This window comes from Protomyctophum bolini (assembly GCF_963924005.1).
Source record: "Protomyctophum bolini genome assembly, chromosome: 23".
NCBI classification, from domain to species: domain Eukaryota; kingdom Metazoa; phylum Chordata; class Actinopteri; order Myctophiformes; family Myctophidae; genus Protomyctophum; species Protomyctophum bolini.
This window is the reverse complement of record NC_137884.1, coordinates 2,530,514-2,554,756: the sequence shown is the minus strand read 5'-3', so window position 1 is coordinate 2,554,756 and position 24,243 is coordinate 2,530,514. Positions and strand designations below refer to the sequence as shown.

At 42.9% G+C, this 24,243-nt stretch overlaps 1 protein-coding gene across 1 annotated transcript in view; it reads left to right on the top strand.

Moving 5' to 3' along the window:
- Window positions 1–23,997, top strand: part of LOC308310604 (troponin I, slow skeletal muscle-like) — a gene marked incomplete at its 5' end in the record, with an annotated part of 35,124 nt that extends 11,127 nt beyond the window's left edge. The window contains 6 exons of the mRNA XM_080756988.1: window positions 8,707–8,827; window positions 14,756–14,819; window positions 15,012–15,143; window positions 17,906–17,995; window positions 19,969–20,133; window positions 23,202–23,997. Coding sequence (XP_080613114.1) covers window positions 8,707–8,827; window positions 14,756–14,819; window positions 15,012–15,143; window positions 17,906–17,995; window positions 19,969–20,133; window positions 23,202–23,285 — 656 coding nt within the window. The 3' untranslated portion in view covers window positions 23,286–23,997. The remainder of the gene's footprint in view (window positions 1–8,706; window positions 8,828–14,755; window positions 14,820–15,011; window positions 15,144–17,905; window positions 17,996–19,968; window positions 20,134–23,201) is intronic.
- Window positions 23,998–24,243: the final 246 nt, after the last annotated feature.

The following is a 24,243-nucleotide window of genomic DNA, read 5'->3' as shown; positions in this document are numbered from 1 at the left end:
GAATTCACAGATTCTTTCGCATTTTCAAGACAATAATTGAATGACCTTCAAAGCGTCATTGGGCCTGGGTTTTTCATGGACCCACTGCAAAAATCACACCCATGTGAAGTGAGCGGCGCTCTTATACTTCACCATGAGTCTCCTATTGACCGACAACCCGATATGAAATTACTGGCTCAGGAATGCGACAAAAACGGAAGAATCTCCATGAATTCAAGGCTCCATGGGGCGTGTAATGGATATAAAAGTCATTTTGCGGGTGAAATCCTTCTAATACTTCTAATATTGATTGTGTATTCTGATCATACATTATGCACAGTGTTTTCACATGATCCAGAGAGCATCCGTCATGTTTCTATATAGGACGTATACCACATAGACCAGTGTTTCCCAACCCGCGGTCCGGGCACCTGTTTGGGGTCACCATAGATCAATTCACAGGGCATGAGGACCATAGACTGTAAAAAATATGGACAAAGCGTTCCCCGGGTCTAACATGAACGTAAAATGAAGCCTGTCAGTCCTTGCAATGGAAGTCGCCATCTTTCTAGATCATGCTGGCCCAGACAACGAGGCGGGACTTCCCCCCTTCTTCTCCGTTGGTTTTTATTTTGACTCGAGTGGGTGGGGAATCGCCATCATAGACTGTAACGGTAGCCACGCCCCTCAGAACATACGTGACTTTATGGTTATTTTTTAAATTAATGGGACCATAATTTTCCAAAAAGAATATTATGACATTAGAAATGAGACTTTAAACTAGTGACTGGAAGAAGAAAGTATTCATGACCATGTTTATTAAGGTAATACAGTCTAGGTGAAGTTGGGCCCAAATACATGGACTTCTATGGGGCTATGGGTTTTTCTGGGTCCAATGACAGCGCCACAACAGGCCATTATATGAACTTTCATTTCCTTAGTGGCTTCACAAAATATCTGTCTGACTGCCCCCCTGATGAGGACTTGTCTGTTGATGTTATCCCATTCAGGACGGGAACCCCTTTTGGTGTTTTAAGGAGCATTATGTTATACTTTAGCTATTGAAAAATAGCAGATCTACAAGCTTGTAGCAATTTTTGGGAATTCTTTTGAAAATGTGGCGCAAATTTTGGAATATATAGTCTTTCAGAGCTAACGTTTTTTTTTAAACTCAAATCTTTGCCTATTTTCAGATGGGGGTCGGCGGCCAATTACATATATTTTTGGGAGTCCTTGACATGAAATTGTTTGAGAACGACTGACATGGAAACATAGGTTTTTCAGGATTCTTTTCTATTTAGAAGACATTTTGTTTAGAATCGGCCTCAGGTCTAAATGGGTTTGTAAAGGGTGTTTCCAGCAGTACTCTGATTATTGAGTGAAAGCAGCAACGCCACATGTTACTTGAGAAAAAAAATACTGGCAGTGGGCATTCAAATATAGTCAAAGTACCAAACGTAGAAGTAACAAATTTGTCTTTGTTTTTTTAATTAAAAAGAATAAGCTACTACCCACCACTGCATGAGAGAGGCAGCCATAGGGCTTGTTGAGGCCTACTGTTGAACAGATGCGTTCGAAAACCTTCTCAAAGACCTTTCAAACGCTCCACCCCACCATACCCCCCCCCCCCCCCCCCCCCCCATGCGCACGCTGATCAGGGAGTACAGCTTTTTGGTAAATATTTGATAGGGTGGCCTGCTGTCTTGTCGACGCAGAGGAGATCCTCAATGAGTTGTTTATAGGTCAAACCCATGTTGCTCATCTCTCTCTCTCTCTCTCTCTCTCTCTCTCTCTCTCTCTCTCTGGTGTAAGAATGTCTGGTATGGAGCAGTGTTGATTTCGTCGACTAATACTATGACGGATACTTTTTTTCACAGACGAAAACCAACTGGAAACTAAATAAAAAACTAAGCTATGATGACTAAAACTATAAGACTAATATATTGGCAATTTCATCAACAAATAAAAAACTATAGACTAAAATGTTAGGAAGGGACTATAGTGGACAAGAGATCCAGTATGAATTAAAAGACAATCATTTTACACTTGGATGCATGCTGAAAATAGCAGATCTACAAGCTCACAACCATAGACTGTAAAAAATATGGACAAAGCGTTCCCCGGGTCTAACATGAATGTAAAATGAAGCCTGAAATCCCTTGCACTGTAAGTCGCCATCTTTCAAGATCCGTTTGAGCCCAGTTTGGCCATTGGCTGGCCCAGACAACGAGGCGGGACTTTCCCCCTTCTTCTTCGTTGGTTTTTATTTTGACTCGAGTGGGTGGGGGATCCCTATCATAGACTGTAACGGTAGCCACGCCCCTCAGAACATGCGCGACTTTATGGTATTTTTTTTTATAAATGGGGCCATCATTTTCCAAAAAGAATATTATGACATTAGAAATGAGACTTTAAACTAGTGACTGGAAGCGAAAAGTATTCATGACCATGTTTATTAAGGTAATACAGTCTAGGTGAAGTTGGGCCCAAATACATGGACTTCTATGGGGCTATGGGTTTTTTTGAGCCCAATGATAGCGCCACAACAGGCCATTATATGAACTTTCATTTCCTTAGTGGCTTCACAAAAAATCTGTCTGACTGCCCCCCTGCTCACAACGCATCCTAAGAAGGGGAGAGCTCAACCCGACACAGGGCATACTGCAGTTATTTGACACCTAAATGTGGCTGAAACAGCACAGTGCAGCCAATGCAAAGCCACAGCCAAACAGTCATTGAACCACCCACAGAACGTCGGAAACGAACGCAAACAACGGCCGCGAGGCGCGAGGTTGTGCCACACAAACATACTGTACACGTTACTAAAATAATAATCATAATATGGGGAGACAGCGCCTCTTTCACCTGAAAAATATCACTATGTGATCATTTCTTGTTTCAAAAACAGATAAAACGCTAAAACGGAAGCAGCAAAACAATTTCAACTATTTAGAGGTGTACAAAATAAGCTATGTAACCCCCTTATAGCACGCACACACGCGCACTTACTAACCTGAGAAGATAGGAATATCTTAAGAGCCTTTTAGAAGATGAGGAATATTGTCATATTGTATAAAACTATAGAATACGGCAGTATTGCATTGCATATCTACTGTAGGCTATATGAATCCTTATGAGTTGGTTATTAAAATACATGCACTCAGTCTTAAAACCTTTTTATCTGCCACAGTATCACGCTTGTACTGTCTGTTAACCATGAAGTATTATCACCTTGCACGCAAAGTCAACATGTGTGTGTGTGCCGTGTTCGCCCGCGAGCGCGTGTGTGTGTGTCCTGGAATCTGTGACGTAGAGCGCTTTATTAGCGGCATGGTGCTTCGGGCGCCAGTTGGCGCCATCAGGAAAGGGGTCGCCGGGGAGCCGGTTAATGGGAAATCGTTATGTAAATCCAATCTAATTAAAATTAGAGCCAAGCTAGTCAAGTCTAAGGTATGCACGGGCAGGGGGGGGGGGGGGGGGGGGAGGAGGCTGGCGGGTGGTTGTTAAATCATATTATTACCAAAGACTCATCTGCATAACCCGGTCTGCCTTCGCCAGGCATCTCTCTCTCTCTCTTGGCACTCATATCGGCCTGCATCTAACAAAATAATGTCAGTCGGCCAGAATCCTTGCATCTCCATATTTCAACATTAAGCTTTTTTTCCCCTTTTTTTTTTTTGGCAAATTACTTCATCGTACAACAGTGTGAAGATCTAGCCAACGTGCTCAGAGTCACAACCCATGTGTGATGCATCGCATTTTGAGCTTGTAGGCCTATTTGTGGGCTCGCCACATTCAATTCCCATTCAATCCAATGCAATTCATTGAGGGCTTATGGTAGGGTAAATAACCAATAAGCACAAAAAATGCACACAAAAAACCCTGGACCACTTTGGTGGGGATGTAACGACTACAAAGAAAGTTAAGAAAGGTAAAAAAAAGTATTCTAGCATGGAATTTTCCTTTAAAGAAAAACTTTTAAAAACTTCCACATACTTTATTCCGCTTTATGCAGTTATTTATGCTTAAACTATAGTTTATAGTTTATACAAATTTTCATACTTACTTTTACTTCAGCTTTAATACATTTTCTACTTTTGTTTACAATATGCTACAGTCCCGAAATTCTGATTATGGATTTAGACCACCAATGGGAACACTATTACTCCGGTCCCCGAGTTTCAAACTTGACACGGCAATAACTTTATACATTGCATTTTATGCGAGCCCACGCGGTTTCTACAGGAACTGCTTTCTAGTTGTTTTCTAATATTGAAAGCTAAATGTCATAAGATTTTAGTTGACTAAGATGTGTTTTGGCGGGCCTTGATGCTGTCGTAATGGCTGATCATGCACTTGCTGAAAATAGCCAATCTACAATCTGTGACGTGAGCTTGTAGATCGGCTATTTCCAGCATGCAGCAAAGTGTATAATGACTTGTCTTTTCCTTATACTGGATCTCTTGTCCACTAGTCCCTTCCCAACATTTTAGTCTTTAATTTTTGACGAAATTGTCAATATATTTAGTCTCCGTTTTAGTCATCATAGCTTAGATTTCATATAGTTTCCATTTCGTTTTCGTCACGGGATCAGTCGACGAAATCAACACTGATCAGTTGAAACAGCAGTATAATTCCTTTTTTCTCCAACACTTTTGGTTTTGGACATACAAGGTTTCCGCCCGGCAGCATGAACGGCGAAGAAGGTTTTGATCTCACGTATGCTTCATTTGGAGGCGCGCCACGAAGCGCCGGGCAATTCCGTTCGTTTCGGATCCACCTGATTTGACAGTTTAAGCTTCAATGAAGGCGGAAATGACAGTGCGTACGTATATACGCAGCCTTCCTGCATTCCGTTGATCCTGTTCCCAATCCCGTCCTAAAGCCAAGGTAAATTCAAGCTTTAGAGCCTCATCTCTCCGCAAATTCATTATTTTCCCCCTTTAAATCCCCCGTTTTATTTTTTTATTTTTTTTTCCCGGTGCAACAAAATCCTATTAAAAGTGGGATTTTGCCCCGGCGCTATAATTCCCTTCTCTTTCATGTCCGGTGGAGCGTTCTCCTCTCAACACGTTTTCTTGGAGAAGCTTTCCCCGCCGGACGTCGCCGATCTACAAGCTCACACCGTGTTGTTTTGCGACACGTTGTGAGCTTGTATATAGATCTGCTATTTTCAAGCGTATAAGCATATGAACCAGGGGAGAGTATAAATCAGGCTTTAAGTAGCCGGCGTGTGCTGGTGTCGTGTCATTCTATCCATCGACAAAAAAAACGCGTGCAGATTATCGCAGAGCGTTTGCACCTGTGGACGTGGGATTGGGGATCCCGTTCCGGTCCGCCAGGCACGAATTAATGTGCGTGATCCCGGCCCTTCTATAGCGCATACATGCAGCTGGCGCGGCACGTCACATCTCATCGTTTTCCTAAAAAATGGGATTAGCTTTATGGTTGGCATGAATCAAGGCCTATAGCAGTTAAAATATCTGCCTGTCTTTTGTGACGAGGGCAGATTAACGGCCTCTTCATCCGCGTGCGTGCGTGCGTGCGTGTGTGTGCTGTACATGCATTAGGTGGCGTCTCTCGTGGCTGTGGGGTTGCGGTCAGCTCAGAGAGAGAATAGTGCTGTAATAAGCCGCGGTATATTGGGTTTGCCGCGCATCGCTGAATGCACATCATGTGAGATGGATATTCCTGTTCACGGAACAGGGCATTGTGTGGATTTGTGCCGCGGGTAAATCCGCCGTGTGTCAGAGAGGTAGAGATGTGCAATTTTGTTGCATGTATGCATTAACGACCTGACCATACCTGGTCATACTCTCTGTGTGTGTGTGTGTGTGTGTGTGTGTGTGTGTGTGTGTGTGTGTGTGTGTGTGTGTGCCACCATTAAGGCCTTTCAAGACTGACACGCCCTGCATAATACATTTTCAACGAGAGTCATGGCGTTTATTTTGGACGTGAGGAGAAGTTGAGGGGTGATTTCGCACGCGTATTTTGACAGGCACGGTCAGAGCGTCGTGTTCATGTTCAGGGTTAGGGGTTTTGATAGGGATTCTCAGTGAAACAGAGCTGAGTGGAGCGTCGGCCATTGGGCTGCGACGTATCCACCTTTCTCCTGTAAGTCTCTGCGTTTGTGTATGCATATAAGTAACCTCTTTCTCTTGCTTTGTTGCCAGTTTTGCCAGAGAAACAAGTGGCCATGCGGTCTATGAAAAAGGCACAAATGAAAATAGCTGATCTATACAAGCATCACTGCAGCGACACATTGTGAGGTTGTATACATCTGTTATTTAAAAACACATTGAGAATAAATCGAAATATTTTAATAAAAAAAACGCACAATTGTCCACAATCTGTGGACAATCACATATTAATCTGGGGTTCCTTGACGTTGAAGAAATGTGGGAACCACTGGTTTAATCCATTCTGACCGGGAACCCGTTTTGGTGTTAGCATCATGTCATGCTTTAGCTATTGAAAAATAGCAGATCTACAAGCTCATAGCGCGCCACCGAGTGGCGCGCTACGAGCTTGTAGGTCTGATATTTTTTTTAAATCGAAGAACGACTGACATTTCTAGAATCTGATCTCAGGTCAGAATGGGTTCATCAGACCAGTATGTGTCCAGTGGAAAACCTCGTATGAATCTGATCTCAGGTCAGAATGGGTTAAACAACATTATAAGCAAGCCCAAATAAGCAACTATACTGTACACTTTAGAATTAAGCCCCAAAAAAACATCAACCAGCTATTACCAATAATTTATTTGCAAGTGACTTTACAGAAAAAAAAACAAGTCAAAGGTTGCTTTTAATAAAGCAGACATGGCAACACTGCCTGAAGGAAGCAAAGCACACACACACACACACAAGGAGCCCCAGTACCTTGGCGGGGGAAAAAGGTGGATATAGCCTGAACGAATGTATTATCTATACAGTATTTACGAGCCCGCGGCCCGTCCCAAGGCAGGGGACTCTGGGGGGGGAGGGAGGGGACAGTTGTGTCCAAATATTCTCCGTGACGCCTGTGTGTACTACTGTCTCACCCCCATGCAGACAGAGAGCTCGGCCTGACTGCGGCGGCATGATGATGGACAGCAACAGCCATATTATATACCCTGTGGTGAAAGAAGTACTCGGTGCTCTTTAAGTAAAATGTAAAAACGAACGAGTCCTGTGTTAAAGATGTAGGCCTGCTTGAGTAAAAGTTTAGTTTAGTTTAGTTTAGTTTGTGCGTGCGTGCGTGCGTGTGTGAGTGACTGAGTGACTGAGTGCGCATGCACGCACGTGCAAGCGCCTAAGTGAACATGCATGCATGTCTGTCTGTGTCTGAGTACAGGGTATGACCACTGGCCATACCCTGGATGCTCTCCATCTTTCCGTCGTTTGTCCTCACAAACACACACACACACACACACACACACACACACACACACACACACACACACACACACACCGCCTCCCCAGCAGCTGTTCTTGGCTGCGTATACCTCCCACCTGTGATGGTCGTCACCACGGTCCACATTATAATCCCCAATCCCCAATTTGACTTGTCCGGAATTTGCGGCGCCCGTCAGCAGCTCGTAAAGCGCGCTGTTAAGCGATTATGAGCCCGCGTTACGGCGTGCGCCACCCGATGCAATTAAACTACGTGATGTGGAAAGGCTGGCAGCCCATGGCACGAGACTCCACAACGCTTCACAAATACAGTCTTCCGGTATGTGTTTACCTCCCAGCAGATTCACTGTGCCATGCAGTGTTGATTTTGACAGCAAATTGATGCTTGATGCTGTCGTAACTTATTTTATATTTCTAAACTGTTGGTATTGCTTCAATCTACTTCCACCCACTGACCCCAACCAGAGTTATGGGACAGAGCCTCTATACGGCTCCCAGCAAGGCCACAGTTTTCATGGGGTACTGACAGTACCCCATGAAAACTGTACCGTACTGTACTGTATGTGGGAGGCTGGCACACTCTATCCGTGTCTGGGATGTCCAAATAGGAACAGCTTGATAAGTGTTATGGCCGTGACGGCTCATCATTTTTTCTTTTTTAAAGAAAGGACATTGCGGTTGATTTGGAGATGCTGTCTGCGTTTTATGAAGAGACGCGCGTGCAGGCCATCAAAGCGCAGCATTAGACCGTGACCTTCAGCCTGTGTGGGCTATAGTGTTTTATGTCCTGCAGCCGCCCCCAAATAACCCCCCGCGGGTAACTTTATCCGTGTGTGGGCACCCTCGCCAACAAACCCTCGCAATGATACAATGTGCAATCATTGGCCCATTATACGCATTGTCATGTGCAGCGACTCTCCATCTAAATCGGGTTACTGTGACACACAGGTCTGTGATGGAAATAAGTACTCAGATTTTACTCATACTAAAGCTATATCAAATGATTGTAGTGGGACAAAAAACTATTGACTCTTGAGTTGTAGTGGAGTAGAGGTACTGTATAAAGTTTATAAAAAAAGAGAGAAAAGGGGAAAAACTAAAGACACAAGTATACAAAGTACAACAACATTGTGCACAAGTGCAGTACTTGAGTAAATATACTTAGTTAGAATCCACCACTGCCAGAGGTATAGAGGAGAGCAGGGCTCACAGGTGTGAGCCCTGTGCACACAATGCGACCAATGTGGGCACGAGAGAGGGTGTCTTAGTGGGCCCTATTTAGCCAGCCACTCATGTGGCGGGGGGGGGGGGGGGGGGGTCCGTATACATACAGTACCTACTGTACCACCCCATGAATCAATCACCCCGAAATTCATCAGACACTTTACTGTATCGCTGATTTCACGACCAAAAACGCTCGACCTCCAAACTGAATTGCCTCTCAATAAAAAAAGGTAAGTTCTTGGACCTACGATGGCTTGCATGCATGCGGGGGTTCAGAATTCAGATGCAGAGTATAATTAGATTAATAGTGGTCTTCTTAAGGGTCTGTCAGACTCGGTATTAACACCTGTGAGTGATGGTTTTGCTCTGTCATTCTCTGCTTGTGTTTGTTTGAAGTTTCTGCAGGCGCTGGCGTCCGCCGTCGTCCTCTCCTTGAGTCTTGTGGAGGTCACAGCTCATATCTTCTCCTCTTGTATTTACAACGAGAAACTCGTCCAATAAAAGCGCCTTTTATAGGTGTCACATAGCTTGATCATAAAACGAAGCATTTCCTCCGTTCCCCGATCCCTCCCAACCATATAATTCGTACTCATTTGCAACCTGAGATGCTCATATAGTGCGTGCGTGTGCGTGTGTGTGTGTGTGTGTGTGTGTGTGTGTGTGTGTGTGTGTGTGTGTGTGTGTGTGTGTGTGTGTGTGTGTGTGAGCGTGCGAGTGCGCAGAAATGATTGACCTGGGCGACCTCGGGGACCCCCTGCAAGGGGTCATCTTTAGGAAAATGTTCATGTTTAGGGTTAGGGGTTTTGTTAGGGATTCTCTGTGAAACAGAGCAGAGTTACAACTCTACGTGGACAGCTTTCTCCTGTCTACACCAGGCGGCCAGCCATGTGTCATATAGAGATATACTGTACAGTTGAGGTGGGTGGAGGCGTGTGTGCAGAAGCACACTCACCGTATAGTTCCCTCAGCCCCGGTCGGCGCGCTTTAGTGGCATGTGCCAGATACACCATGAGCACGGTGTCACACAGAAGGTTCTCTGCGTGTCATTTCACCCATGGTGATTTCAAGGTCCATTAAGGTGGACATATAGCCTCTTTACTCAGACAATATGACGGAGACACGTGGCCAGACGAGATCCCGATTATTAACGTTTTGTGTCGCATCTCCTATACAAGCTGCGTTCGACCCCCCTTCCAGTCCATCTGAAGGACCTCAAAGGAGCAGAAAAGGGAGTTCCAACCGCACCTCAAGCCTATATGGCAGGCCTGTCTGGTGCATCTCAAGAGGCAGGACAGGTTGAAGGAGGAAGGGAGGCACTGGAGCAACTCAAGACAGTCGAAGCCCTTATTTTATTATCAGGGTGCAAGTAAAACGTTTTTCGATGTATCAGTCACATCTTCCTCACAAGGAGCTAAGCGGAATTCCGAGGGGAGGGGACATTTGCAAGGTCATTTTGGCGGAGACTAAATGCATTATTCTTTTTCGTCTTCTTTAACCCATTCTGACCTGAGATCAGATTCATACGAGGTTTCCACTGGACACACACTGGTCTGATTAACCCATTCTGACCTGAGATCAGATTTTTAAAAATGTCAGTCGTTCTTCGATTTTTCAAAAATAGCAGACCTACAAGCTTGTAGCGCGCCACTCGGTGGCGCGCTATGAGCTTGTAGATCTGCTATTTTTAAATAGCTAAAGCATAACATGATGCTAGCACCAAAATGGGTTCCCGGTCAGAATGGGTTAACCTCACACACTCTCTCTTCTTCACTGTCATTCGATTTCCTCCAAGGACCCAATTAACCCCGCCGAGTGAACCTCCGTCCCTCTCTCTCTCTCGAGTAGCCTCATTTGTGTGCGTTGCGATGAGAGAGATACGAGGTCAGGCCGAGGCCTTGTCCGTACAACTCCCAGTGGTAATAATGTTTCCTCGTCGATATCGTATAGGATACCGCACGGCCTGCACGGTGGGGCCCGGCGTGCATGCGTGAAAGACAGCGGGGTGGCTCCACGAGGGAGAAATAATGACCTCTTCATTATTTACCTTCTGATCGTCTCCGCTGCGTCATTGCGTTCACGTTCATTGTCAAACCACGGCCCTCCATATAGCGGTCGAAGGGGCCGAAATCGATGGTGCCGAAATAATTACAAGCAACTATAGATTTTTTTATTTATTTTTGCCACTTATTCTATCTATTTCTTTTGATTCATCGATTACTCGAGAAGCACCTTTTATGAAACCTTATTTCAGTTTTTCGGTCAACAAATCGACAACAAATAATTACACTATTATAAATTGCCGATTTACAGGCTCACATGTCATCATAGAGTTTATAGATCATAGATTTACGAGCTTGTACATTAGCTTGTATATAGCTTTTTTTTAAAAATGTGGTACAAATCTGTGCAAATCTGGCGCAAATTAAAATGTTTACAAATTACAATCTTTGCTTCTGGGGGGGGGGGTGTCCCTGGAACAACATATTTTCAGATGGCGGGTCCTCTGCCAAATACAGACAATTCTGGGGGTCCTTGACGTGAAAAAGGTTGAGCACCAAAAACGTAGGTTTTTCAGAAAACTTTTAGGATTTAGAAGATTCTTTTTTTAATCGGCCTCAGTCTTAAATGGGTTTGCGCGTGTGAATATTCCTGGTGAAAGTGACACATGATCCAACGAGGGAAATGAAATATAACAACATTGTGGATGTGTATAGCCCATCATAATCCATATTATCACCGCGGCGTGTGTTATTAACACAGCACATCATGCTTACATTACTACATTACCATAATATCATTACACAACACTATATAATCATATTCATTAGAGTACAGTAATGGATAAGTTAATAAAAACCAATGAAAGGATAAATCACGCACCGCAACATGGTCTTCCATTAAGAGCCCTTAACCCATTCTGACCGGGAACCCGTTTTGGTGTTAGCATCATGTTATGCTTTAGCTATTGAAAAATAGCAGATCTACAAGCTCATAGCGCGCCACCGAGTGGCGCGATACGAGCTTGTAGGTCTGCTATTTTTGAAAAATTCGAAGAACGACTGACATTTTTAGAATCTGATCTCAGGTCAGAATGGGTTAATCAGACCAGTGTGTGTCCCGTGGAAACCTCGTATGAATCTGATCTCAGGTCAGAATGGGTTAAGAACGATGTAATGGAACCTAATCAAATCTCATGATCTTGCACTGCATGCGTGCCATATGGTGTCCCAATCCTCAGCGTCAATTTAGCTCAAAAGAGTCTCCAAATGGGAACCAAATGGACTCCGAGCTGAATTACGGACTGAGGATTTTAGTGTGTGTATATACTGTGTATTAAGCTAAGGCACCACAGCTGTGAATGTATAGGGCGGCCAATTTCAGTGGTGGAGCGTATAAGTACATATAATGCTCTTAACCCATTCTGACCTGAGATCAGATTCATACGAGGTTTCCACTGGACACACACTGGTCCGATTAACCCATTCTGACCTGAGATCAGATTTAAAAAAATGTCAGTCGTTCTTCGATTTGTCAAAAATAGCAGACCTACAAGCTCGTAGCGCGCCACTCGGTGGCGCGCTATGAGCTTGTAGATCTGCTATTTTTCAATAGCTAAAGCATAACATGATGCCGACACCAAAACGGGTTCCCGTTCAGAATGGGTTAAGTACACCTTTGTGGTACTTTTACTTCACTTGAGCTATTTCCATTTGATATACTTTATACTTCTACTCCCCTATATACATCTCGGAGGCAAATATTGTCATTTGTACTTAATATTTTAACACTAACTATTTAACACCTTTAATTAGTCTTTCGGCGCCACCTGGTGGTCACCAGTTTAGGCTTTGAGTGCCAATTCTCCCATTATAAAAAAAGAAAGACATTGTAATTCTATTATATGCATGTAATGTGCATGTCATCACATGTACACCAGATTAGAGGAATTTTCAAAATATGGAAAAAAAGAGAATAAAAAAATTCCCAAGGGATCACGTCTTGTCATCCGTGGCATCCGGTCCATAGTTGGCAATTAGACGTCTTGACGTTTTTGGCTCTTAAACTGTTTTAATGTATACTTTCTTTATTATTATTACAAAATATACGTTAACCAATTATACCGTATTTGTTATGTAGGCTATTCGGAGAAAAAAATAGCATATCTACAAGCTCACATCGCGTGACACAATGCCACACATTGTGAGCTTTTAGATCTGCTATTATTTCAATATTTTGGCACATTTGAATAAGATCTGTGACATTTTTTGAGTCATATTTCAAGTTTATATATTATATATTGTTTGCTTTGGTATACAGTACATTTTGATTCCAGCACGTCAATTTACGTTTTGAATATTGGTTTTACATCCATATTGTGTAATTTAACCCATTCTGAACGGGAACCCATTTTGGTGTTATCATCATGTTATGCTTTAGCTATTGAAAAATAGCAGATCTACAAGCTCATAGCGCACCACCGAGTGGCGCGCTACGAGCTTGTAGGTCTGCTATTTTTTTTAAATCGAAGAGCGACTGACATTTTTAGAATCTGATCTCAGGCCAGAATGGGTTCATCAGACCAGTGTGTGTCCAGTGGAAAACCTCGTATGAATCTGATCTCAGGTCAGAATGGGTTAAGTAGGCCTATACTTCTCCCACCATATAGGGCAGCCAATTTCTCGATCAAAACCCTTCGCTCCTAACCACGGTTATGTTGGCTCTCCTCTCCCTACCAGGAACATCTGAACAAGGTCAGCCATGTCTGAGGGGTGAGTGTCACGTCTCTACATGCCTGAGCATCTCAAAGCCGTCTATCAACTTAACTATGTCCTTGTCAGTTTGGAATCGAGGGCACAAAGTGACATGACTCTCTCTCTCTCTCTCTCTCTCTCTCTCTCTCTCTCTCTCCCTCCCTCTTCCCCCACCCTCCCCCCATGCATTTCGGTGTCATCGCCCATCTTTTTTAAACGCAGACCCGTAAGAAGAATTTCTGTCTCTTTGGCTTGCCGTCCCTAAACATTGCACCTGCTGCATGCAGTCTTAAATGACTGTTTGGGTGCCAAAACATACTGATTAAAATCCCTACAGTATACTGGTGTTGTAACTATATATTTAGGCCTACTGTATGTGATGGATGGCTGTCTGGCACAGTAGTTCTCAATAGTGTTGATTTTGTCGACTGTATACTATGACAAAAAAATGATGGTCCACTACCTCTTTTTCCACTGACGAAAACTAAAAAGAAAATAGACTAAAATAAAATGTTAGGAAGGGACTAGTGGGCAAGAGATCCAGTATAAATCATTTTACACTTGGTTGCATGCTGAAAATAGCTGGATTGGCTATTTCCAGCAAGTGTAAAATCAGCCATTACGATACCATCAACTGTAGATTTTGTCGACTAAAACTAGACTAACACTAAAACATTTCAGATGACTAAAATATGACTAAAACGAAATGGAGTTTTATTCCAAAGACTGCCAAAACAACACTGGTTCTCAAACCGTTTAGTGTTAAGGAACCCCCCATTGAAATGTGTTTCGTTTGGCCACGGACACCCGTCTGAAAATATTTAGTGCCAGGGGACCTTAGAGTTTTATATCAACTCTAAGGTCAAAGGTGCGATGCTGATTTTGAATGATTAACTACGACAATTTCTGTAAAATACGATAATTCCCCCCCCCCCCCCCCCCCCCAGGGGTAACCGAACCCCACTTTGAGAACCACTGCTCTAGCAAAACTCTAGCTTGTCATTTAAGAATAATTGCATGTTGCTTAGTGGCATTTTGAGTTCAACTCACACTAAGTAAACTTTTTTTTTTTTTTTTTTAATAAATAAGTGGTAATGAAATTGGCAAACCACCTGAACATGTTTTTTTTTTTAATTATTATTACTAGTAGTAGTAGTAGTAGTAGTAGTAGTAGTAGTAGTGATGGTGGTGGTGGTGGTGGTGGTGGTGGTAGTAGTAGTAGTATTCGGAATACTACTATCATAAACAAGGGGGAATACTGTATCCCCCCTGTTTACTGATTGCAATGATCACCCTACTATCAGAAAGTTGAGCTAAAGACAAACCTTTTATCAAAGAGTGCGTGTAGCTCTCGACAGCTCAATTCATGAAACCAAAACCAAGAGCTTTCTCCTTTTTGTTTCAGAGAAAGCAAAGGAAAGAAAAACTAAAAGAGAAATTGTACACAGCAACCCGCAGACTACTGCTGAAGGTAAACACACTCCGTCAAGGACCCTCAAATATGTACATGCATTTAGCCATAGACCCCTATTTCAAAAGAAAATGTGTGCCAGGGACCCCCCCCATCATGTTTGTGTTGTTATAGAGGTGACGCCAAAAGAGACGGCAAAAAAGAATGTTGTGTACTATGACTTGAATAAATGATCACTTTCTTCATTGACAGGGTAAGCTTCTGAAGAGAGCTGCAGTCTTGTTGGCCGAGGAGCAAAAAGCAAAGGCTATCGAGAGGGAAGCGGCTATAAATGAAGCAGCGCCACACCCCAAAGTCTCCGGACTGTCTGTCAAGGAGCTCCAGGTATATAGGCCTACTACTCACGTGTGCACATGGTTGAAATCGTTCAGCAGAGCTCCCTATAGTGCAGGTCAGGGTCTTCACATGTTTATCAGGCCAAGGACCACTTAGCTTAGAGAGCGAGACGAAGCAGGGATCACCACTACCTACATTGTGTAAAATTATATCATATCGTCACTGTCCGAGTGGAAAGTAAACTATTTTTTTTTTTATATTATTATTTTAAACATTTTAAAATGCCTACAGGTACAGTTTAAAGGTCAAGGGGGGCTGGCTCTGCTGCTGACCCAGTGTCTCATCTGTCCGTCTCGCCTGCTGTTATTTTATGTCGTTTTAAGTGATCTCATTCTCTTTGTGGTAAAGTTCAACGTCGGTATGATACTTTGCCTGGCTGTGTGCCTTCTCAGTTGTTTAATCGCTGAAGTATGGTGTTTAAAGCATGGGAAGGTCTAAATGTGACGATGGGCAGGGAAACTAAGCAAAAGCGTACCCCCCCCGTCACACCCCCATCTCCATCTTTTGCTAATGATCTAAATATAATTTTCAGCCATTTGATAAGAATGACTTCAGTGCTGAGTGTGATAGTGTAGACTAGAGTATGTCCCTATTTCACTCAGTGAACATGAAATTGTAGCTAGCCTGTCCTGTATTAAGCCCAACGTGGCCCCTGGGGGCCAGATGGCCTTAGAGGTATAGAGTGTTGAAAGAAAATGTTCATGAACTTAAAGTATTGTGTTGAAGCTATTCCAGTAATTGCTTGACTCTCTAACAATGCCCAATTTATGGAAAATGTCCCCAAGAAGCCCAGAGCCATTGAATTAAAAGACTTAGATCACATCCAATTTGCTTATAAAAGCCAGAGAGGAACTGATCAGCCTGTTTAATACCCTGTCAAAGCCTCTCCATTCCCCTCCCACTTTGCCAGGGTCCTTTATATTGATTTTACCTCTGCTTTCAACAGCATGCAGACACACACACACACACACACACACACACACACACACACACACACACACACACACACACACACACACACACACACCCTTCTGCAGAGACTCATAGGGGTAAATGGAGGTATTATCCATCTTGTCAGAGACTTCCTCTCTGACCGTCCTCAACAGGTCTGTGTGAATGATACTCGTTCCGAGTGCTTAACACTGGTGATCCGCAGGGGACTATCTTTTCCCCCTTACTTTTCTATATGTATGTGTAGTATGTGGTTGATATGGCCCTGGTTGGGGGACACAGCGGGGATAACTGGTGCGATAAAAGCTCCTTAGGGATCAATGTGACAAAAACAAAATAACTTGTCATTCATGAAAAGGAACCTGTGCAGTCTATTACCATTAGTGGACAAATAGTGGAGGTAGAACAATTTTAAGGCACATACAGTATATTGACGGCAAACTCAATTTCAGTGAAAATACTGACCAGATTTTTAAAACTTGTAACCAACACCTCCACCTACTACGCAAGCTCAACTCCTTTAGAGTGAGCAAGAATATCATGGACAGAATCTACAAGAACCTAGCTGATAAGAGGGAATCTTGACTGTTAACATGGCAATGTGGTATTGCAATCTTAATGTAATTGTAAAAGGAAGAAGCAAGCAGCAGGGAATAGCCTCAAAAATCATTGGGAAGACAGAAAAGTTGTATTATCTACAAGGAAGTACAAATGCAGGGAGTTCATTCCCTCTGGTAGATGGTACAATATACCAAAAGCTAACATCTTTAAAAATACCTTCAACTCCTAATGCCATTAAGGCACTAAATGATGCCAAAATAACTAAAAGATTTGTAATGTATTTGCCACTGTTGTCCTGCTTTTTTTCTATGAAGATAATTGTGTGTAAGTGTTGTTGCGGTTTGTTGTTACTGTTTATGAGACCAAAGACAAATTTCCACATTGTGGACAATAAATGAAACTAACTAACTAACTAACTAACTACTAGTGAAAATAGCACTCTTATGGTGCACTTGTATCTACGTGCTGTGATGTTAGCAGTATGATACCCACTCCCGAATATTGCATTTCTGTGTCAGCATGGTCCCCTAACAGTACAATAACACTAGCTAAACTTCACAATGCCAATAGCCATAAAGAAACACCTGCCGTGTTCTCAACCCGTTAAAGCTTGTGTAAGTGGTATTCTTTCCAATTGTGTCTGCTCATGTATACGTGTCATCATCACTTCACATTTTACCCGTTTATCCTGTAGGGCGGCCTATGATTTCTCTTCCCTGATTGGATGAAATTGATATTCCAACCTCTGTTTGAGAGAAAATATGCATTACAGGTGGATTTCGTCAGGGAGACCCCTGTTACTGAACAGACCACTTTCTGCCACTTGAAGCCTTATTCTTTGTCTTCGATGGTAATGCACGCCAGAAATAGCCAATCTACAACTTGTACAATAGGCTACATCAGCTCTCTTTAGCGCAAAATATACATTAGCTGTTCCCTACCTCCTGCAATGTGACATGGGTGTATTTGTAATATTATATATATATATATATACATACATACATATATTCATCTTGCCACCTGCCTCACTGATGGTTCAAAGCCAATACTTTTACATAACGATGTTATGTAGAATCACGCACACGCGTGCACTCATATGTACACACACACACACACACACACACACACACACACACACACACACACACACACACACACACGCACGCCTATACCTTATTGCCTTCAACATTTCTTGAAGGAAAGGCTTAAAGGAGATTGCGTCTGTTCTCTCGGCACAGGAGCTCTGCGAGGATTTGCACCAGAAGATCGACAGTGTGGATGAGGCGCGCTACGATATGGAGCTCAAGGTGGCCAAGAATGACAAGGAGGTATATGGGTCTTTGTAATGGAAATGAGACACAAAAAGGCCCATTTATAGACTCCGCGTGCCCCAAAACGGATGGTCTACAACGGTGGTTCGAGGGGGTCAGTCAACCACTTGAACTCTATTTTGTACATTTTGGACTATCGGGTGGCACGTTGCGAGCTCGTAGATATGCTATTTTCCAAAAATCTTGAAATACATAAACACAAGTCTTGTACTGTCACAAAATCTTTTCAGATGGGGGGCATGTTCATTTGGGGGGTCTACATGAAAACGATGTATACAAGCTTAGAATGTGTCCGTGGCACGTTCTGAGCCCTCGTGTATTTTCGGAGTGCGAAAGCCGTCATACGACGAATTGTAAATCACATTTTAACTGTGTTATTGATTGCCGCTATAACTGCACTTGTGGCTCACCTCAGGTAACCCCAGCTGTGTGCGTTTTGAAGATGAAATGGCCCGCGCTCTCATTTCAAAGATTATATATATTTATGTCTCTCTCTCTCTCCGAGTCCGACCCAAGCGGAATTATGACTTTCCATTATCTGAACTCATTGGGAAACGCATGAGGATCACATCAATCCTATACGTATAAAAGCCCACGTGTCATGTCGGGTATTCTTTATTGCATAGGCTCAGTGATGTGAAATAACACGGCAAAGACCAGGTTCTTTTTTTTTTAAATTATTACTCAGGCTTGCATAGTGATGTGTTCCAAGGACACAATCACTTGTATTTGACATGGCAAAAGGCCAATGAGAACTTAGAAATATAACATTGTGGTTGTATCCTAGGCGTGGCTGGGTTAGAAAAGATTAGAAAACCGACAGTTATAACTGCTAACCGTTCTTGCTCATGTAGAGTAATCAACTAAACCGAGAAGCATAGGCATGTTCTTATTTCTTATATACTGTATCAATGAATCGACAATTATGTTACCCCTTTTTCTCCTCAGTTTAGTTAAGTTAAGAGTAAGACAAAAAAAATCCTCCGCATGCACACACAAATGCACGCTACCCCACTGGCTCACCTGCCAGTGAGGGTGGTCATGGGCATACCAATAACAATATAATTAGTTATTTTTCAAGATTGTAGGTATTGTATTGTTTGTTCCAAGAGAAAGTGATATGGCCCCATAAGTACTTACTGTATTTATTTATTCACCTGTGATAATCTGTTCATTAGGCCTAGATACTACGTGTTTCCTTGATTTCGTCGTGTAGTCTGTTAGAAAATAAATCTGTAAACGTTTCAAAATAATACAGACATTTTTTTGCTTGCAGCCCTTGGACTTTTGGAATTTTGCTGAGTGGCCCCTGAGCCGTCTTAAGTTGAGTAGCCCTGCCCTAGATGGACGGAGTCCGGTTCTAGTGTCTTTTCTGTTTTCTCTCTACATTAAATAGCCTATAGCTTCTCTGAAAATCGCCGACCGTCAAGCTTGGTGACCTGCTATTTTCTGCAAAGGTCTTCCCTACGATAAGGATGCTGGGGTTTAAGTAGTTAATTGTAATGGAGGCAAAAGGTTGAAATAATTGTGATACTGACTTGCACTCATTATTGCCCAGGCAGACTTTATCTCCTATACCATTAGTATATTATTATGTAGTGAATGATGTCTTTAAAGGATTTTGATGGGCTGTTTTGTGAGGTCACGGTGACCAGAGCTACTCCTAATCAGTGTATCCTTGTGTCCAAGTGGATGCGCTTGTGCCAAATGCCAAGCTGGGTGCATACACTACACATGCATGGGTGCACGGATGTAGGCTACTGTTTGGACAGAAGTATTATGGACGGATGGACAGCCCAAAAAACAATGCCGTCCACAGGCATAACAACATTGTATTCTAATACCATGTCACCTTTGGTGACAGAGCGTAAAAAAATACCTTTAACACAAATATCTTAATAGGATCACTGGAACACAATATTTTCAGATGGGGGTGATCTGGGCCTCATGAACCGAAATTCTCTCCCCAGATCGAGCAGTTGACTGCCAAGGTGCTGGCCATGAAAGGCCATATTTTTAAACGTCCCAACCTGAAGCGTGTGAAGAAGGGTGTGGACCTGAGTTTGGAGGCCAAGCCCACTTCCAAGGCTGACTTCAAAGCCAACCTGAAGGCCGTCAAGAAGGAGGAAGAGAAGGTGAGTGTATAGGGCAATGGTCATTACAGTAAAATGCTGGCTAATCAATCAATTACTGTGAAAATACCTGCACTGTACTGTACTGTACTGTACTGTACTGTACTGTACTGTACTGTACTGTACTGTACTGTACTGTACTGTACTGTACTGTACTGTACTGTACTGTACTGTACTGTACTGTACTGTACAAGCCCTCCTCCCTGGCCTGTGTGTTTGGCTGTGCAACAGTGAGACTTGGTGGTGAACGCTATAACGCTATTTTCGTGCTCGGACACAGCCAGGGACACAGCCTTTAGTAGTGGTTGTACCACTACTACTGTACTGTACTGTACTGTACTGTCATCATAACCTTTATTTAAACTCCGAGTACAATTGAGGGGCAGGCCCTCATTTTCAATGTAGCCGAAAAACACAAAATCAACAACATACAGTACACTAAATACAATATATCAAATATATGAATTGTAAAAAAGAAAGTGTCCAAAGCTATGAATGAGTTTTAATGAAGTGGTTGCACCACTTAAAAACAGAACTACATTAATATTGTATATTAATTGGGCTTTCTCAATGTTTTAAATGTTGGAAAAGGTGTTTGAACAGTAAAGTCTGCCCACTGTTAATATCATTTATATATGATTCATCATTATCTCAATATTCTAAGCATCATCATATACTGCATATAATAAAATAAGTAGGCCTACGCATATCTGTACTTTCATTATCCTTGGATTTGAATTAGCTATTATGGTCAGGAATGTGCATTAATTTTGGATAAAGTGCTGTAAAAATAGGTACATAAATGATTGTAATCATTGTGACATGATGATTGCAATCTGAAAGTAATATCTTAAACGGACATCAGCTTTGTCCAAGCGTCCCTCAGCAGAGACATCAGAGTAGCACACACAAACTATAATATCTAATATAGTGTATGTGAAGTGTGTGGATTAGACAGTTCCTCAAATACAGACATCAAATGGCAGCAGAGAGCAAAATATGCAGATGTGACATTTGAAATGGTAGCAGTGCTTTGCTAGCGCAATGAAAATAGCTACAAGCTGTGAGCTTGCAATTAAGCTATTCCCTGGAACTACATATTTTCAGATAGGGGTCTGGAGCCACATTCAGATGGTTCTGGTGGGCCTTGACGTGAAAAAAGGTTGAGCACCACTAACATAGAAAATAGGTTTATCAGAAAACTGTTTAGAAGCCATTTTTTTTCATCTGCCTCATGGTCTAAATGAGTTAAGCTGTTTTGGGTGGTCACAGTGGTGTGTGTGACTTAAGTGTACATTTGCATTTAAATTACTTAAATAGTACAGTACTTGAGTAAATGTACTCATGTATGTAACCACCACTGCCAAAGTATATCTGCATGCGGCATGAAATATATATATATTTTTTGCTCCAGGAATGACTCACTTCCGTGTTCTTTCTTTCGAGGCAGCACGTTTGATAAGATGCAGCCACGGTTAGCATTTTGAAATCAAAGCCGCACACAGTATTTTCTACTGACCGCCCCCCCCCCCCAAACACCTCCTACTCGCCCTAAAAAGGAAATGACATTTGAAAAATATGAGGATTAAAGGGGACCTTGCCCCCAATTCTGAGAATGTCACGGTGTAATGGAATTGCCATACATGCAGGTTTAAATGTAATGTAGTGCCATTCTCCTTTGGTCGCCGATCCTTTCTCGCATAGAAGGTTATTACTGAGGTGCTTGTGTGTGCAAATGTACTAATCAAACATGTTGGCGGCGCTGAACGCCCTTCTGAGAGAAACTTTCATTTAGCACGCCATCGTCACCGTCCGGAGGAATCCTTGTATGTCCAAAAAAGCGTTATGTTTCGGGGAAATGGGGAAGAAAATAACCTGTGTTCAAAAGGCTTCAGTGTCGTTATCGTTGAGTCACAACTCGCAAGCTCCTGTTTCATTAGTTTGATATTTATAAAACCTAATTTCAATTTTAACAAAAATTCAGAGATAGCCCCCTGTACCACATAGTAGGGCAGTTATCTGATGGGGGGGGGGGGGGGGGGGACACAAAACATACAAAGGTTGAAAAATGGAGATACAAGGTTTCTGCATGGCAACGATATAATTGATTCAAATGTGGTGTAGCTGTCCCTGTTTCCATGACTCCTACTACTACTCAAAGTCACCCTAAATGTCACACATACACACACACACACACACACACACACACACACACACACACACACACGCTCGCTCGCTCGCTCACTCACTCACTCACTCACTCACTCACTCACTGTCTCTCTCTGCCACTGTTCCTTCACTTTCTCTCCCTCTTCGGCCTCTCCCTCCCTCCCTATCTCTTCTGCTCCTTTTCTCTCTCTTCTATTCTCTGTCTCTGCCTCACCCTGGCTGTGGCCTTGAATTGTTTCATGCAGCTAGAAAGAAAGGTATAAAAGCTTTGTGTGCGTGTGTGTGTGTGTGTGTGTGTATATTATATATTAATTGACTTATATTGATCGTATAAATAATTTAATTTACAGTAGGGATAGTTTTGCCCACTCAATTCATAATTAACGTTCCAATTGTTTTGCTCTGGCTCATGGACTAATTCCCATTGGGAACCAGCCAGTGGAAAAGGGGTCTGAGAGTGTACCAAATGAACATTCCTGTGTTCTTGACTTTGTGTGCACCTGTATGTTCCCACAGGGACAGAACACACGGACAGAAACACTGGTCTATAGACTGGGCCAGGTCCTGGGCCTGTCATGTCAGGAGGCCCTGGATCATGTTCATTGCCTATCTGTCCAAGAGCTACTCAAGCGAAACCCAGGCCCACACATGTCTGTAGTTTGTTCCAGACACTTATTGATCAGAAAAAGCAGACTTGTGTACACCTGTGGCCTGGCTAACCTGCTCTGCTCTGCGTGCGTGCGTGTGTGTGCGTGTGTGCGTGCGTGCGTGCGTGCGTGTGTGCGTGTGCGTGTGCGTGTGCGTGTGCGTGTGCGTGTGTGTGTGTGTGTGTGTGTGTGTGTGTGTGTGCGCGTGCGCGTGCGCGTGCGCGTGTGCGCGTGTCCTCTCTCTCACCACCACAGAAGGAGGAGGTGACAGATTGGCGTAAGAACGTAGAAGCCCTGTCTGGTATGCAGGGCAGGAAGAAGCTGTTTGCCCAGACATAAAGACATCAATAGTGCCCACGCACTATCAAAACCCTGCGTGTTAATTTCACTCTACTTTTCTTTTTTACACTTAGTTAAATGTACACTCTGCATTTTGCTGTGTCTCCTTTCTATGCTGTGTGCAGTATAAGTATACGCAGACTAAGTAGGCAAATAATAATAATGAATTGCATTTTTATAGCGCTTTTCCAAGTGCTCAAAGCGCTTTACAATGGTTCATTCATTCATACGTTGGGAGGTGAAGCGGCGAACAGTCGACACCAGCGTCCTCACTTCCCACATTCACACCACCAATGGTGGCGAGCTCACACCGACCAACTCATTGGAGGCAATGCAGGATTCAGTGTCTTGCCCAAGGACACTTCGACATGAGGACAGGAGGAGCCGGGATTCGAACCGCCGACCCAGGGATCATTGGACGACCTGCTCTACCTCCTGAGCCACAGCCGCCCTACAAATAAACATCCTTTCTATTTTATTTTGTAAGATTGCGTGCAGTTTGTTTTTGACATTGCAATTTGTTTACACGTACACGTTGTATAGGTTGCAAAACTAACAATGTGTGAATGTAAATCAGTGGAGGTGGCTTTTCCATGTTTGTGTGTCGGGCTGCCGCCTGCAGCAGAAACCGATTTTACACGATTATGATAAAATATTAAATTAATAATCAATCAATATATTGTGGGCAAGTCATTAAAGGCAAAAAGTGTGAAGAAATGTCAGAAATAGTGAAAATAGCATGTTATTTTTGCATGATACTTTTGAGCTTAAAGTAGGCTATACAATAAGCTTAAGTGGTTAATATTCCTCTCTGTTATTTGATTAATCAAAAAAGGATTTAATAAAATAATCATTAAGAAAGTAACTGATCCATTCCAATTCCATTTTCATTCAGAAACATGAATGAAATTGAATTCCACAATTGGGTGGTTTAACCCTGGTAGGCCTATTTCCCTGC